Source organism: Acinonyx jubatus, chromosome D1 (genome assembly GCF_027475565.1).
Source record: "Acinonyx jubatus isolate Ajub_Pintada_27869175 chromosome D1, VMU_Ajub_asm_v1.0, whole genome shotgun sequence".
Taxonomy (NCBI): domain Eukaryota; kingdom Metazoa; phylum Chordata; class Mammalia; order Carnivora; family Felidae; genus Acinonyx; species Acinonyx jubatus.
Window position 1 is genome coordinate 29,552,175 of NC_069390.1, and position 17,367 is coordinate 29,569,541.

Sequence of the window (17,367 nt, forward strand, 5' to 3'; positions counted from 1 at the left end):
GCTTTCTGCTGCACAATGAGATGGTGCATTATTTCAACATATGCATACGTAAGCCTTCTTTTGTGAATGGGACTGATAGGGTCAGATAATGTTTAAAGGGAAAGGCTTTATGTCTCTCAGGCCTCTATGTTTCCACATGGATGCTCCCACACACACATAGATTGAATTATGAACAGACCCATTAATGCTGGGATCACAAAAGGTCAAGTTTTGTCTCCTTTTACCCCTATTCACATTGCCTTTGTAGAGAGAGAGAGAAAAAAAACGGATTTGCAGGAAAAAAAGATTCATGATGAGGAATTTTAAAGAGCATTTTTCCCCTTCTAGCAACATCTGTGATTTGAAAAAAAAATCATATTATGTAAAATAATTCAGGATTATTGTATTACTTATCCAATTTTTGGTATATGAGTTATTTCATGTGTAGGGTTGTCTTTAAGGGTAATATGTTATCACAATAACTGAAAACAAAATATAGCACTTTGAGCATATCTTAAAGACATTATGAATATGTAAAGAAACAAAGTTTTTGTAAAATTGGATGGAAATTATATCAAAATGTCAGTGGCAAGATTCTTGATATGTTTTCTCATATGTTTAATATATGTTAATTTTTGCTAGGACATCTTATTTCATAGCTTTAACTTATTAAAAAAACAGGTGATAATTGGTATAATTATATATACATTAACAGATAATCATGGAACAATTGAAGTAGCAAAAATGATAGAGACATTTTTTGAAGCAACAAAGGATTCATAGGAAATGAAACTTTTAAGGCTCTAACCAATAGCCCTTTAGGATGCAAATGACATCACCAATTGTATGGTTGGTTGATTTCTGATGTCACATGAAATCCCCTATCTGTGAAAGGCTATGGATTGTGACAGTAAAACCAGTCATGTATAAAAATGTTCTCAAATCAAAGCCTGAAATAATAATAATAATTCTTCTTCTTCATCCTCCTCTTTCTCCTCTTCTTCCTCCTCCTTATTTTCCTCCTCCTCCCCTTCTTCTTCTTCTTCTTCTTCTTCTTCTTCTTCTTCTTCTTCTTCTTCTTCTTCTCCTTCTTCTTCTTCTTTGGGTGGTTTTCTGTAGTACAAAATATAGTAAATAAAACTGAAGAGAGTAGTATTACTGACTAGCCTTATATATTAAATGATACTTAGTATACTTTAAAGACTACATAAATTATATCTTTTTGAATCATTTGATTTCAATAATTTGAAATAATTTTGATTCATATGATTTCAGTCATATGAGCCCAGCTGGGGTTAGGGCTAGGTTCAGAGAGGATCAGTGCTTTGGAGAAACGGCATCTGGAGTCTTTGTATTTAAGGGCTTTGGTTCTTGGATTTAAATTTTGTCAGATAACTATAAGAGCAAGTCATTTGGCCTGTTTTGGTCTCTAGTTTTGGTATGATACATATTATTATCCATCATTTTTGACGATAATTCTGAAGGGTAGTATATGAAAACGAGCCTGGAAACTGACTGACATTGGATCATTTATCATCTCTATATTTTAAATGTTACAACTTTATAATAGAGTTAACAGTACTATGGAAAAGCAGAGAAATTCGCTCCAGAAAATAGATCTTTAATCTTGAATACCATGCTGAGGAATCTGGGGAAGTAACTGGAAGGTTCAATATGCTATTGAAGGTAGATTAATTTTGTGGAGGTGGCAGGATGAATTTGAGGTGGAGAGACCATTCAGTAGACCACTCAAAACTCACTAGTTTTGGTAATTCAAGTAGGAAGAGAGGATGAGGAGATGAGGGAATGGACCAGGTATTACTTATACAAAAGGGAAGGTAGGAGAAGGAATATATGAATTTGGAAGAAGGGTTGGCAAACTACAGCTGTAGGGCCAAATCCAGCCCATTGATTAGTTTTCTAAATAAACTGTTATTGAAGAGGAGCCTGGATGGCTCAGTTAGTTTAGCCTCTGACTCTTGATTTCAGCTCAGGTCATGATCTCAAGGTTTGTGAGTTCAAGCCTGGTGTCTGGCTCTGTGCTGACAGTATGGAGCCCGCTTGGGATTCTCTCTCTCGCTCTCTCTCTCTGCTCCTTCCATGCTCATGCTCTGTCCCTCAAAATAAATAAATAAACTTAAGAAAAAGTGTTATTGGAATACAGTCATGACTATTTATTTACATGTTGTCTGTGGCTACTGTCAAAGTACAACTGTAGGTTCGAACAGTTTTGATGGAGACTATGGCCCATGAAGCTGAAAATATTTATTATCTGTCCCTTTTAGAGAAAAAGTTTGCAAATTCTTTATTTAAAAGAAGGTTTCTTCAAAAGAAGTAGATAATTGATGACATTGGGACAAATAAGAGAGGTATGAAAGACCAAAGAAAAATGGGAATCATTTAAATTAGCTTGTTCATATGCACATAATGCTTCTAAAGTTCTTGAAAAAAGTTAAATGTAACTGAAGTGCTTATATATACTTATAAAAAACCATATGCAATCTTGAAATAACTACATAGAATAGAAAAATTAATATTCAAGTTATATGGATGATAGTACAAACTTGTTTTCATTGACTTCTCAGAAATCCTCTGCAGAAGGGATAGAAATCATGGATATAACATCAGAGTTGGAGTACAGACTGGGGCAAATACAATATTTTCAGTTGAAAGAGAGAGAAAGAGGATGAGGGAGCCTCTTGGAGAACAATTTCCCTTTGTTCACTATGGACATTGAAGTGAGATAGAGAATCTATGCAGCAAATAGTTTCAAATTTTTATCTGCATTATGTGAAGTAGGTTAGGGATAGGAAAGATACACCAAGAAAAAGAACCAAAACTTGATGTTCCGAAATCACCTAGATTTAAAAAAGAAGAACTATAATAATATAATGTGCATTAGGCACCTACTATAAGTTAGACATTGTATTGTTCATTCTATAATCTCATTTAATTCCTAATATGGTAAGGCTGGTATTATTCTTCATTACAGATGAGGGTTTTATTACCTGTTCATTGTCTCTCAGTTAGTAAATGGGAAGAGCCATGATTTTTAACCCAATATTTCAAATAGACCCTGCTCTATTCAGAGTCATTCATAATTCTAAATGGGTCTAATTTAATCACTTCAAAGATTCATAGATAAAGTGGATTTAAGCTTTTAGTCTCTTTTGGTCACTACCATATGTCAACTAGTGTTTGTGTAAGAATCCAGTCCATTAGAGAAAACATAAATCTATATAACACAGTGTTCATATAATAAAATTAAATATTGTCATTGGTACATAGTTGGGAATAATTGAAGTCTTAGGAAGATTTTATTTTGTTAATCAGTTTAGAAGTCCTTTGCAAACTTTTCAGAAGCATGTTTCTTTTCATATACAGAGACATTTTTCATTCCGTGATTGTAAATGGCTACCTGAAGTGCAAAGGTTATAAATTTTCTCATAAATAAAATTAGTCGATGGAAGAATGCATATCTTTTCTGTTATCTTTACTTGAAGGTGGATCTATACTCAAATTCTTGTTTTGAAGTCATTTTTCCTCCCATCAAACTAGGTACTCAAAAATCTAATAGGTGTGACATCAACAATTACTTCTTGCTAACAACTCTTGTAATTTAACCCCTTCAGGTGAGCAGGCTGATTGATGAATTGCAGACAGCTATCAAAAGCAACAGAGGTCATCTCTCAAAACTTGGCCCCCAATTACAGGCTGAGCAGGAGCAATTCTCCTCTTATGTCTACCAACACATTAAAAGCCTTCCAGCAAACACTCTTATCCCGGGAGGCCTGCAGCTCAAGGTGGGTGTCATTCTATAACTCTCGCTGGGTTCAGCTAGAGACGAAAACACTCTGCACCATTTGAAGACCCTTCTAACAATGCCACTCAGCTTGAATTTCTTTTAATATTGTCTTTCTCAAACTGGAGTTTGGCTTACAAGTGCTAATATTACCATTCAGGCAGTATGTTTTAAAAGAAAATACCTAGAGGCCTTTGAAAAGTGGATTTATAAGCTTAAGTAGTTTTTCCAACTCGAGAAAGTAATTTTAATGAAGAAATTTAATCATGTGAACATTGAATACCTTTCCAAGAAACATATATTTTTAACAGGAGTCAATATGTGTTTCAGTTAAAAAAATAGCTTATTTAGAGAAATAGGCAAGGCTTAATAATTGACAGACAGTGGCAATAGGAATTAGAGGTGAAAGGCCAGGTGACTGATTGATGTTCAAACTACATTTCCAAGGAAAAGGATCTGTATTGGATAAGTGTGACACGTCTGAGTTCACTTGGTAAAATCAATACTTAAGAATATACTGGGAAAAAAGGTGAATTGGTTATTTGTCAGGACAAGATGGCTAAATGTCCTAGGCTACCTTTTGTTATTACATCTTTTGAAGAGAAAAAGAGTAACTCATACTTTACTAAAGTGGATCAGGTACTGAAAGCTTAAGGAATTTAAATACTTTTCTTTATCATAATCGAGTGTCCATGTTAAGTCTGTCAATTGTTCTATAATTTCATATCCCACATTTCAAGAAAAAAAATTTGAATTACTCAACAGATGGCCCTTTTCCATCTAAGTAATGAACCATTACGACTCATCATTTTCTTTGTTTATATTTAGATTTGAATGTGATAGCATTCAAAGTAATTATATTTCGATCAGCCTTTATCTCTATAATTCTTCTTTCTTAATTTCAGTTTTATTCAACAAATATAAACTTTATATTGTAATTATGAGCATTTTATTTTCTATCTATAACTTTTTCAAATGACATTTACATGTTTGCATTTGGAATGAGGATATTACCACAATATTACCCAAATTGACCTTTGGGGAAACGTAATTACACAATAAACAAAATTTATTTTCCATAATCTGTACTAGTCAGCTAAAGGTTTAGGAAGCGATGCTTAAAACATCAAGGTCAGGATTCCCATAGTACAGTAGCATTCTTCTTTTCCAGACTTCTGACATGGTTACAGATCTCTTCCAGCATTTTGCAAAGTACTTGCTATTGATTAAGACAGGAACTAGGTGAGGGAGCATGGTTGCCTTAACATTTATTCCCACTCAGTTGTATCAGCAACTATCATATGTCCTGGAAAAAAATGAAAGTTTTTTTTCCCCCTCACAGGTTTGTTCCATATTTCTGAATTTTTTCTGAAGTTTATTTATTTATTTTGAGAGGGAGGGAGGGAGAGAGAGAGAGAGATAGGGAGAGGGAGAGGGAGAGAAAGAATCCCAAGCAGGCTCTGCACTTACTGAGCCAGATGCAGGGCTCGATTTCTTGAACCATGAGATCATGACCTGAGCCAATATCAAGAGTAGGACACTTAACCAACAGAGCCACCCAGGTGCCCCTATTTCTGAATAATTTTTACCACATTGGTGATAGTTATTCACATTAGCACATGGGCTTGATAGCAAATATTTAACTTTAGGATGTGAGCTACTACTCTCATATACTTCTCTTTTAATATGCTTTAAAATTCTTTCTGTACTAGCAAACAGAAGAGGAAATGTATATATGCAAAGAAACCATCTTCTTGTGTTTGGTTAGACTCACTGTGGTGTTCAGTACAGTACCCATGAGCCACATGTAGCTATTTAAATTTAAATTAATAAAAACTAATTAAAATGAAAAATACAATGCCACCTCTCATATGTCCATGACTTTCCTGGTTGTAGCACTGAAACCTTCACATCCAGGAAACCTCTCAGTCCCAGGCAAAACAGATGGTCGGTCACCTAGTCTTATCTGAGTTCTCTCTCCCTTCTCTAAGGTGTTCTCCATCTCTATTATTCTTTTCCCATGAGCTACTCAGCTTCTCTCCTTTTGCCCCAGTTTTCACCTTGGGAACATCCAGTTTCTCTTAGGGAATAAATTCCTTTCCCCATATTCCAAGAAATCTGGGCATCAGCCACATCCTCAGGCTTTAGCACAGACCACTGGTCTTTTAATCTTGGCTGTCATATTGGAATCATTTAGAGACGTTTAAAAAAAAATCAATGCCCCCATCTCCAGAGGTTTTGATTCAATTGGTTTGGTAAGCTGAATCTTGCTTCTACTGGTCTGAGATTGCTGATTGTTAAACTTTCAGAAATTTTGTCAGCCAGTTGTTAAATACAGCCATAATTAAAAATTATATAAACTGGGTACTTGGATGGCTCAGTTGGTTAAGTGTCCAACTCTTGGTTTTGGCTCAGGTCATGATCTCATAGTTGGTGAGTTTGAGCCCCGCCATTGGGCTCTGTGCTGCCAGTGTGGAGCCTGCTTGGGATGCTGTCTCTCCCTTTCTCTCTGCCCCTCCCCCACTTGCTCTCCCTGTCTCTTTCTCTCTCAAAAATAAATAAATAAACTTAATTTTTTAAAATTATATAAACTTACAATTAAATAGGTCACACCTAAAGGAAAGGTAATAGGGGCGCCTGGGTGAGCCAGTTGGTTAAGCATCCAACTTTGGCTCAGGTCATGATTTTATGGTCCGTGAGTTCAAGCCCCAGGTTGGGCTCTGTGCTAACAGCTTGGAGCCTGAAGCCTGCTTTGGATTCTGTGTCTCCCTTCTCTCTGCCCCTCCCCCGCTCATACTCTGTCTCTCTCTGTCTCTCAAAAATGAATAAACAATAAAAAAAATTTTAAAGGTAATAGTCTTCACTTCCTAATTATTTTAATACATTTTGCTAGTACCTATTCTCCTTGAAGTTATTTATGCTATCATGTCTGTATAGTAGAAACACTATATAATGGTCTGCTACTGTGCATCTCTTCCAAAGTTTATATTCAGTGATGGCTTGTAGTAACTCAAAATTGTTGGGAGTAGATGTTTGGACTGATGGGAAAGAAACTGAGATATGTAGTTTTCTAAGCCAGTTCTTATGTCTGAAACAGCCAGAAAGGAGAGAAAAAAATGGATTAGCAAAGTATATCCCAAATATTCAGAATTGCAAATCTTAGAATTGAGGCATATTCCTGTACTTCCTCTTAACTAGGGAGAACTTGTTAATTTCGACTGAAGAGCTATTGAACAAAAGCCCACAGCATACCATCCTTAGTTAATTCCAGAATCAGTTCATGTCAGTTGCCTGGCTGAACTCTAATTTTCCATGGGGTGTGGATGAGCTGCCCTTACTTGGAGCACATTCTCTAACCCAGTTACCTCTGAGTTACTGTGGCCAAGACCATATATTTTCTGGTTATGAATAACTATCTCACCTTATGACATGACCTATGCAGAGTGTTAGATGATATATCCATAAGCAAATATGTTTTCTATTTATAAATCAAAGTCTAGTTCCAGTAAAAAATAATAAAAAATAATACAACAAATTCCCCTGTTCTATCCATTTTGATCATAGAAAAGTACCTGATTAATACAATAAATTAGGATGATCATCTTTCTAATTTTCTCTCTTTGATGAACTATCACTCTGTTGAATATTTATAGTTATATGTATATTTATTTATATATATTTTTTATTCATTATAAACATATTTGTTATATATAAATATATTGATTTACTATAAATATTTATTTTACTTATTTTTAGTAAAAATTTAAATAGGATAAATTTAAATAATTTTATTTAAATAAATTTAATTTTAAATAAAATTATTTTATTTATTTTATTATAAATATTATATTTATTTATTATGAATATAAATATATAAATATATATTTACTTATATTTATACATATTATACCTCTATGTTTATATATACATTTAAATATATTATACATCTATGTTTATATACATACATGTGTGTGTACAAAATAATAATGTGTGTGTACAAAATAATTGATTGTAGTTGTCATCATCTTCTAGAGCAGAGGCTCTCAATGATGATCTAAAGGCCAGGTGTGATTCAAAATCCCCTGGGGTGCTTTTTCATATTGTATGTGGTTGTCTTTACCTCTTCACTAAGGTTCTCATCCTTATCATATCTCTCACTGATAATTTACAAATAGCAGCCTTTGGCTAGATCTTAATACTAGCAGGTCACCTCTCAAAAAGACACACTCTTCCTGTGTTCCATATTGCCTCAGTCCCATTTTTGCAATTACATGGCATAATAGTATTGAGTTTAAATGGACATAAAAGACAAAGGACAGAGAACAACTAAACTGGATGTCCCATCACTGGTATGGGAAAGTTCCTTGTTAAAAAAAAAAAAAAGAATATTGAAAACATGACATAACAACATTAAGGGGAGTTTTAAGAAACAGTTACATCACCTATAACCACATTATGTGTTATAAGACCATTCTCACTTTTGCATATCATTTCCATTTGCACTCATTTGCCCTATATACTCATAACACAGTGTGTGTTTTTTGGTATTCTGGTAGACTCTCTTGCTTTCACATCATGGCACCTTTTATGTTGATGAAATTTCTTATTGTTTTTTGATTTAGTAGTCACACTCAATGCGCACCATAATTTATGAAGTTCTTCAGGTTTTGGGAGCAACTTCTTACTATTCCAAACCTTTACTTACCTTATATCCTCTGTCAATGCCTCCACCCCCAGCCACTTTGAAAACATCTGCTATAGCCATGGCTCAGTGACTTCTGCTTTTCCAGTCTTGTTCTTTCTTACAACTCCTCCTCTTCTTTGTCCCCATGGAGATGCTGTCAGAAATGTTAGTGTTTCCCTGGGAGAACAGGAAAGAAAGGGTCGTTAGGAAATGGTATTAACAAAGCTTTAAGGGATGGTGGGTGGAAAAACTAGAAGGAAGTTGTGTGATTGTGACAGAGAATTGATAAGCAAGAGTGTGGGATGTGTGAGTGGGTGGGAGGCAGCATGGGGGAGAACAAGTGGAAGATGGGTACAGGGAAGTCTTTACAGTAGAATTAGTGCTTTTCACACACAATTGGTCAATAATGCTCTGTGGGTTGTCTTCCATTTGCTTCCAGTAGAGGCAGATCCAATTTCTGTGAGGGCTAGAGCTTATACAAAGTGGAGGAGAGGAAGCTCTTTAAAATGAGGGCTTAAAGCGGATATTTATTTGGAATGAGAAAGTAAATCACAATGAACTAATGGAGGATTGGAGAGTCTTTCTTCTGAGACCTTTTATAGGCAGCTTCTCAGAAATACTTACATAGAAATACCCCTTAATTGCTAGGGAGTTGTTGGCTTCTCCTCCCCACTTATAACACTCTGTAGCTCCCAGCAACTTCTAGTACTCTCATGAGCTGGAGCAAGTAAGGGTTCTGAAGCTTAAATCTTCATTAACTTTACATTAATCCATTCTGGTTGTGAGCAAGGGAAATATGGTGGATTTTAGTAACCAAACCAAAACAAAACAAAAAGATTCAGATGGCTGTGATTTTAGCCTTTCTATTTGTGTAGTGTTTGGTTATATTGTTCTCTTATAAAGAAATTTAAGCTTTGGTAAAGGGATCATTTGAAGATTTATTTAAAAAAAATTTTTTTAAGTTTATTTATTTTGAGAGAGGAAGAGCACGTGAACAAGGGAGGGGTAGAAAGAGAGAGAGAGAGAATCCTAAGTAGGCTCTGCGCTAACAGCGAGGCTCCATCTCACCATCCATGAGATCATGACCTGAGCCAAAATCAAGAGTCAGCCGCTTAACCAACTGAGCCACCCAGACACCTCCAGAGATTTACTGTTAAAAGAATATCGTTGTCCAGCATCTAGTTCATTTTCTGGGTAGTATGGTAAGCATCTAACAATTTATATTCTACCGGTGACAGAAAGAAAAATGATTTTAAATGATTAGTGCAGTAAATCCGCACATTATCCAATACATACTCTGTCTGCAAGGCATTGTGCTCAGTACTATGGGAAGATGCAGAGGAGCCGGAAACACACTCGTGGCCCATTCCCACGGTTATTTTCATACAGTTAGAGCAATATGATGCCCTTTGAAGACAATGAGACTAATGTGTGGGCTTTCTTAGCTTTTTGCTACAATTTCATCATTCTAGTTTATCAGCTTGTTTCTATTTAGAAAATGGGATAATTTGACTGATAATAGAAAAGATGCTAACTGTTATCTGTGATACCTTCCTGGCTTTTCCTATGCTTTGGATATCTGAATTTGGATTTAGATATTTGAATTTGGAATTTGCTCTACCAGTGGCACAAGAGCACTATGAATCCATTTGAGATTTACATTCTATTTGGTGGTCATTTTTTAAAAAGTTTAAAGTTTTCTAACCATACATATTAAAAGAAAGTTTATTTAAATATTTAGGAATCTATGGAACAATTAAATGAATAGAAGGAAATAACTGAGGTTATCCACAAAATAGTGGCAAGATTTTTTTTTTAATAGTCCCATCCCTGCATGTGTATTATGTCCTTATTTCCATTGTACATCCTTTGATTTTTGTCTTTCTGTTTAACCCACTTTTCTTCTATATGTATTTACAATCCCTGAATGCTGTGTTATTTCACCTACGTTATTTAAAATAAACAATGGAAAACCAAATTTAGGTTATGCGTTAAGTACAGATACCAAAACATGGCAAGATGACATTCATTTTCAAAGGAATTGTGGCTAGAGTGGCAAAATTAGAATATTCAAGGTTATTGTTAAGATTTTAAGAACATTCAGGGTGCCTGGGTGGCTCAGTCGGTTGAGCATCTGACTTTGGCTCAGGTCACGATCTCACAGCTCGTGAGTTCAAGCCCCGCGTAGGGTTCTGTGCTGACAGCTCAGAGCCTGGAGCCTGCTTTGGATTCTGTGTCTCCCTCTCTCTGCCCCTACCCCCCTCGCATCCTGTCTCTGCCTCTCTCACAAACAAATAAACATTAAAAAAAAAAAAGAACATTCATTAAATGTTGATCAAAATGTCAAAATGTGATGAAGATAATCAATTTTTATGTGTGGATTTTATCATAGTAGGCAAGTGTTGGATTGCTCCTTTTAAAGGCAAGAAACTTGAGATCCTATGAAGGCCTTCCAACATTTTATGGGATAACTATTAGCAGTAGGCATTGAAACCATTCACCTACCCTGCTTTCCATTCTCCTTTCCCTTTCCTTCCCCTTCCCTTCCCTTCCCTTCCCTTCCCTTCCCTTCCCTTCCCTTCCCTTCCCTTCCCTTCCCTTCCCTTCCCTTCCCTTCCCTTCCCTCCTCTCTCCTTCTCTCTTTCTTTCATCTTTCAACTGTTGGGGGGGTGGTGGGTGGCGGAAATGCCAGTGTATTCACCTCAGCCTATTTCCTGACAGACATCTGCAGCCAGGTGTAAATCTGTGTGCAGGAAGATTGTATCTTCCTAGACCCGCTGAAGAGAAAAACTGCATCTGTATCAAAATTAGGGAAGAGCAATTGGTTGGGGCATCAGCTCCCATGCAGAGCTGGTTGTAATGAGACCAGCTTTCCTTGCACAGTCCTGACAGCCTTGAAGGTGCCCAGAGAATTGCCAGGTGGGCAGTCAGCAGGGAAAGTCCACAGGCCAGAGCTGGATTACTGTCCCAGCAGTTACCCGGACTAAATGCAACCACTGAACCTTACTGCTGTAGGCACGCTCTCTCTCTCGGGGAGATTGTCCTTCTCCATAGCAGTTAATTTGTTTTTACCTCTCAATTAGCTTTTTCACAGAGTGTTTGAGATGCTCAAGTCATTGAGATTCTCTTCCTACATATGCTCCCGTCCCCTGGATTACCCACTGACATCTATGTTAGCCCAACTCACCATGAATATTATTAAGCGTCAATTCATCATTTGAACGTAGAAATGAATACAGATTTTCTAGTAAGTGCAAATGAAGTGATATATTTACACCTACTTAAGATTCTACTTACAATTTCAATAATGTTTTATGATAAAAAATGGATTATTTGTTAAATTAAAAATGTACTGCCAAAGATGGTAAACTTTTGTATAGGTTTTAGTTACCCAGCGTACTTATTCATTTATTAAGGGGAAAATTAAATTTACAGACATAGTTGATATATTTAAACAAGAAATTGAATAGCATTTAAAAACATATACTCTATCCGAAGATGAGAATATGATCTCTGAGACTGAGAATTTGGGGACGTCTCATGATTTAGCTCATATTTAATCTTAAAAGTGTTCATTTTCCCCTAATAAAATATAATTTGGGGGATGTGGCTGTTTTTCTCATTTAAAAAGGCCTTATTTTCTTTGAAAAGAAATATACTGAGCCCAGGAACTTCCAAAAACCTTTATTTACTAAGCTCTGGTATATATCATATTATACCCAACTACTGACAGGACTTACACATCTGATATTTTAATCCCAATTAAATATAATTTTACACACTAAATTAATTTAGACAAAGTGAGATCTTTATTTCATTTCTTCTTGAAACATCCTCATGTATAAAGGGCTTATTGAAATTACTTAGCTTAGAACATGACAGGCAAACAAATTTGCCTTGCCTCTGTCATCTAGATAATTTTGAACATTTTCTTATCTCAAATTTAGTGAGAATTGTAATTGGATACAAAGAAAATATTTTTATAGGCCCATCACCTTGTTTTGAAAATTTTACTTTGTTCATAGACACAGAAAAATGGGGTGAGAGTGAAGCTCTTTAAAAAATATTGTAACAAAACAATAAGATGTGACTTTATTTAAAAAATTTTTTTAATGTTTATTTTTGAGAGAGCACAAATGGGGGAGGGGCAGAGAGAGGGGGACAGAAGATCTGAGGCAGGCTCTACAGTGATAGCAGCAAGCCCAATGTGGGGCTCGAACTCACAAATGGAGAGATCATGACCTGAGCCTAAACTGGCTGTTCACCTGAGCCATCCACTCACCTCACGATGAAAGGTGACTTTAAATGCATACAAGAGGGAATGTGGGCCCACTCCCAGGTGAACTGTGAAGCCAAGGGCCATTGTGCAGGTTCTCCACCCTCAGCCTCTGTTGGCCTTTTCTCCACCCCCACCTCCCAACCCCCAATTCAGATGGTCAGATACCCCATGTTCTCATTTACCACCTTGTTTCAATATTTACTCTTTTGAAAAAGGCATGCTGCGCTTTCTTTCAGTCTAAGACAGTTTTCAAAAAAATAGTTTTCTTAGATCAAAATTCTTTTTTGGAGTCTACTATATAAATGAAAGTAGGATCTACCCCATTTGAAGCCAGATGGTGGCGGCCTCCACAGACTCACTTATCGGGTTTGATCTCCCACTTGGGACCACAGACCCCCCACTGTTGTCCTCTAAGGGGTTCCAGAGCGCAGAGATTAGAAATCACAGCATCACATAGGGGCACTTGTACCCCAATGTTTATAGCAGCACTCTCAACAATAGCCAAATTATGGAAAGAGCCTAAGTGTCCATCAACTGATGAATGGATAAAGAAATTGTGGTTTATATACACAATGGAGTACTACATGGCAATGAGAACGAATGTAATATGGCCCTTTGTAGCAACATGGATGGAACTGGAGAGTGTTATGCTAAGTGAAATAAGCCATACAAAGACAGATACCATATGGTTTCACTCTTATGTGTATCCTGAGAAACTTAACAGAAACCCATGGGGGAGGGGAAGGAAAAAAAAAAGAGGTTAGAGTTGAAGAGAGCCAAAGCATAAGAGACTCTTAAAAACTGAGAACAAACTGAGGGTTGATGGGGGGTGGGAGGGAGGGGAGGGTGGGTGATGGGTATTGAGGAGGGCACCTTTTGGGATGAGCACTGGGTGTTGTATGGAAACCAATTTGACAATAAACTTCATATATTGAAAAATAAATAAATAAAATTTAAAAAAATCACAGCATCAAAAGATCAATAACCTATAAGGCTGAATAGCATTTCTTTTGTGGTATTTTAGTTATGCCAAAGGAGTAAATCTCTAACTGGAATTTCAAGTATTGACAAGATGTTTTTGGGGTCAGAATCTTTTGGCTTTCACCTTAAATCCTACCCCGTATGCAGTCACCCGACTTACACCTTCTAAATGGTGGGCTCTGCTACAACTTAAAGAGGAAATTTAAAACGTCTCTCTCTCTCTTTTTTTAATGTTTACTTATTTTTGAGAGAGACACAGTGCAAGCAGGGGAGGGGCAGAGACAGAGGGAAACACAGAATCCAAAGCAGGTTCTAGGCTCTGAGCTGTCAGCACAGAGCTCGATGCGGGACTGGAACTCATGAACCACAAGATTATGACCTGAGCCAAAGTCGGAGGCTTAACCGACTGAGCCACCCAGTCGTCCCTAAAATGTCTCTTTTAAAATAAATTATTTTCTTAGGTATCCCTTTTCTGGGCTTAAATATAATATTAATTTGATTTTTGGTCCAGATGCCATTTAGACTGATAAAGTTTAGCAATTCCATAATTTGTTTTCACTTAAGTGAATTTTTATTTCCTGGGACTAAACATATTGGCTCCTTACCTGTGAAATACCATTTAAAGACATCTATTAGGCATTAAAACACTTTTTCTTATATGTAATATAAATATACTAATTCATTATTAACTTTCCATTGCCTGAATCCCATAATTTTAATATTTGCTTTGTGATTATCACTTTATCTGAATATTTAAGTTAGACATGTTTACTGTTTGGTTTATAATATACATTTGAGAAAATACCGAAAATGCGAATGTTCGAAAAATTAGTAAGTCTATAAAAATGGAAGACATAACAGTACATTTATTTGATTTAATGTACATGTAATGCTAATTCAGTTAGAGTTGATTTTCTAGCTCCAAAAGTGACTTTGAATTCTGATTGGATAAAGATTTTTTTTTCACGGCTAATTAGCTTCTTACATAAGACAAGTATTTCATTTTAATTTTCCTTTTCTTTGACTTAGGTTAAAAAAAACCTTTTACTGTAAAATACATTTCTGTGCCCTTAAACTTTTTCATACTAAGTTTCATATTAGTATACTTCCTAATACTAGATAAAAGGGTGAACTTTGATATTTGTAATTAAAAACACTATAGGACTTGATTTCTAAAGATCTCCTTACCCCTTATGAGTCGAATTGCCCCACGCGAGTCATCTAACCTTTGCGAGACTTCCCTGTAAAATGTGCGGTTGCTTTGAGTATTGAGTAATTTCTGTGTGTAACTGTGCGCCATGCACTCCCGATTGCCGTGCATGTGTGTAATGGGTGCGGTGCCACACCACCAGAGTCCCTCGTCGGGACTGAGATATCCACCCCTCAGCTGCCACAACTATATTCTTATTGGGCGGTTGCCCTCTGTGTAAAGGAGCTGCATCTCCCAAGACTAGGCCTTCATCCTGGGGGCAGGATGCAGCCAACATCTGGTTCGTGCACAGAGCAAAGGCGTGATTGCTCCCTTGCCTCAATTCTGGCCTATGCTGAAGGGCCGGCCATTCTGGCTCTAGGGCTCCCACCAGAGGCCTCTGTTGCAACTGCATCACACTCACCTTCACCTGCCCCTTCCTGCTTTCCTCACTCCCTCAGCTGTGCTGCTTCCCAGAAGGCTCCCCAGTAAAATTCCTGTGAGTAAATCTTGGTCTCAGAGTCTGCATCCTGTGGATCACAATTTAAGCCAATGTGTAAGTTAACCTTGTTTCAACGTATTTAATTATATCCACTGAAATATGCCAAGTACTTTTGTGTGGCTATTTTATATTCCTTTTCTTCACTGGACCTCTAGCAGTAAACCCTGTTACTGTACAGCCTCCCAACTTTTAGCAACACACTGCAGTGTCATTTTCTTATTATTGCCTCTTGACAGCATTGTATCCTGAGGTATTTTGAAGCCTAGGTGTTTGGCCTTCCACTCACGCACAGAAGAGCTTCCTGGGTGGTCTGCCCAGCAGTTATGGAGAGTTTGGGAACCTGCTGTTCCCCCACAGCTAGCTCTTAACCAGACTTATAGTATTAAAGGGTGGATAATGGCACTGAAGTAGGCCTTATACAAGTCCTTAAATAGGTATGATAAATGATGCTGGGCAAACCTGTCAAAGAACCACATTAGGCCAAAATTCATTCAGGTCATCTTTCCCCATAAAAGTTGCAGGTTTTTTTAGTCACTGTCTCTATAAAATCTTCACAGTAAATAAAAAGTCTTTTACTACTTCATTGGTATTTTTATGCCTTCACAAATACTACATATGAACAGTTATATTTAGTTTGGTTTCTATCCGTAGACACAGACATCATATTCAGAAATATTAGCTTAACAACACATTTTATTTCTCAACCCTGCTAATACACAAATAAACAAGTAAAATTACTCAGGAACGAACAAGAGAAATGGACCATTTCTTACCATGTCCATTGTTGCTGCTCTGGTTTGAACCACCATCATCCATCCACCCTTCAGATTACTGTTGCTCTCTATAGTCTACTCTCTGCCCAGGAGCCACAATGACCCTTTTAAGTTAGATCTTGTTCTTGCTCTGTTCCAAACCTTCCAAAGAGTCCCCATTTCTCTTCCAATCCCTTAACCCTCTGACTTCATGTTACTTACTCTCCCTCTCTTACCACTCTGCTCCAATAACACTAGTCTTCTTGCAGTTCCCAGAACACACTGGACACATTCCTGCCTTAGTTTCTTTGCTTAAGCAGTTCCCTCTGCCTGCAATGCTCTTCTCCCAGCCAATCTGCTTGGTTAACTCTCTCCCCACCAACTCTTGACTCAGATCTTTCCTCTCTTGAAGGCCTGTTCTGGTCACCTGCTTCATATGGTGTTCACCACACCCTTTGCCCTCCCTTATCCCAGGCCCTATGTCCCCTTCCCTTTATTAGATACCACTTAGCACCTTCTAACACTCTCAGAGGTGCATTTACCACACAGCTAATGAAAATTAAGCTTCAGGGTCCCTGCTTTGTGTAGGCCCCTTTCAAAGCCCTAGAAGAAACATTAGCAATGAGTACACATGGCCACATGTTTCTGTAAAATTTGCAAATATATTTTAACTGTAACTGGTTGAGACCATTGCCCGTTCCTAGTCCAACTTCCTCTCGGTCAAGAGTTCTCTTGTATCAAGTAGTGTTGAGGTGGCAGCAGGCATTTTTGAGGTCTGGCTGGAGAAAATTGAGTGGAGATACATTTAGTTTGAATGTCATGGGATGTAATTAGTGTTTTACAGTCACTTCCCTGTATGGTTAAGTTAGCACTAACCATTCTGATATGGAAAGAGTTCCCAGGAAGATGGCCACTACCTGCTGGCCATTGAGTGTATTGCTTTCTGACTATGGACTAGAGTGCTTGGTATCAAAAGTGTATGGGTGGTGGAGGAGAAACATGGTGGGAAAATAATAAAGCCAACTATTTGTAGGAAATTCTTCCACATTTTATAGCTCATATTTTAAAGAACTATGATCAAGGTTTTCCCAAATGTGACATCAAATCCTAAACATTTTTATGAAATGTCCAACAAAGTTGTGAAGCTGAGAGATTTTTCCAAACAAATAATATTTTTTTTTGATTAACCATGCTAGAGG

At 37.0% G+C, this 17,367-nt stretch overlaps 1 protein-coding gene across 4 annotated transcripts in view; it reads left to right on the plus strand.

Annotated features, from left to right (window-relative positions):
- DCDC1 (doublecortin domain containing 1) overlaps positions 1 to 17,367 on the plus strand; it is a 486,403-nt gene that overhangs the window by 228,684 nt on the left and 240,352 nt on the right. For all 4 annotated transcript variants that reach the window (XM_053203333.1, XM_053203334.1, XM_053203331.1 and 1 more), the window contains one exon: positions 3,612 to 3,782. In XM_053203333.1, the coding sequence (XP_053059308.1) occupies positions 3,612 to 3,782 (171 nt within the window). The remainder of the gene's footprint in view (positions 1 to 3,611; positions 3,783 to 17,367) is intronic.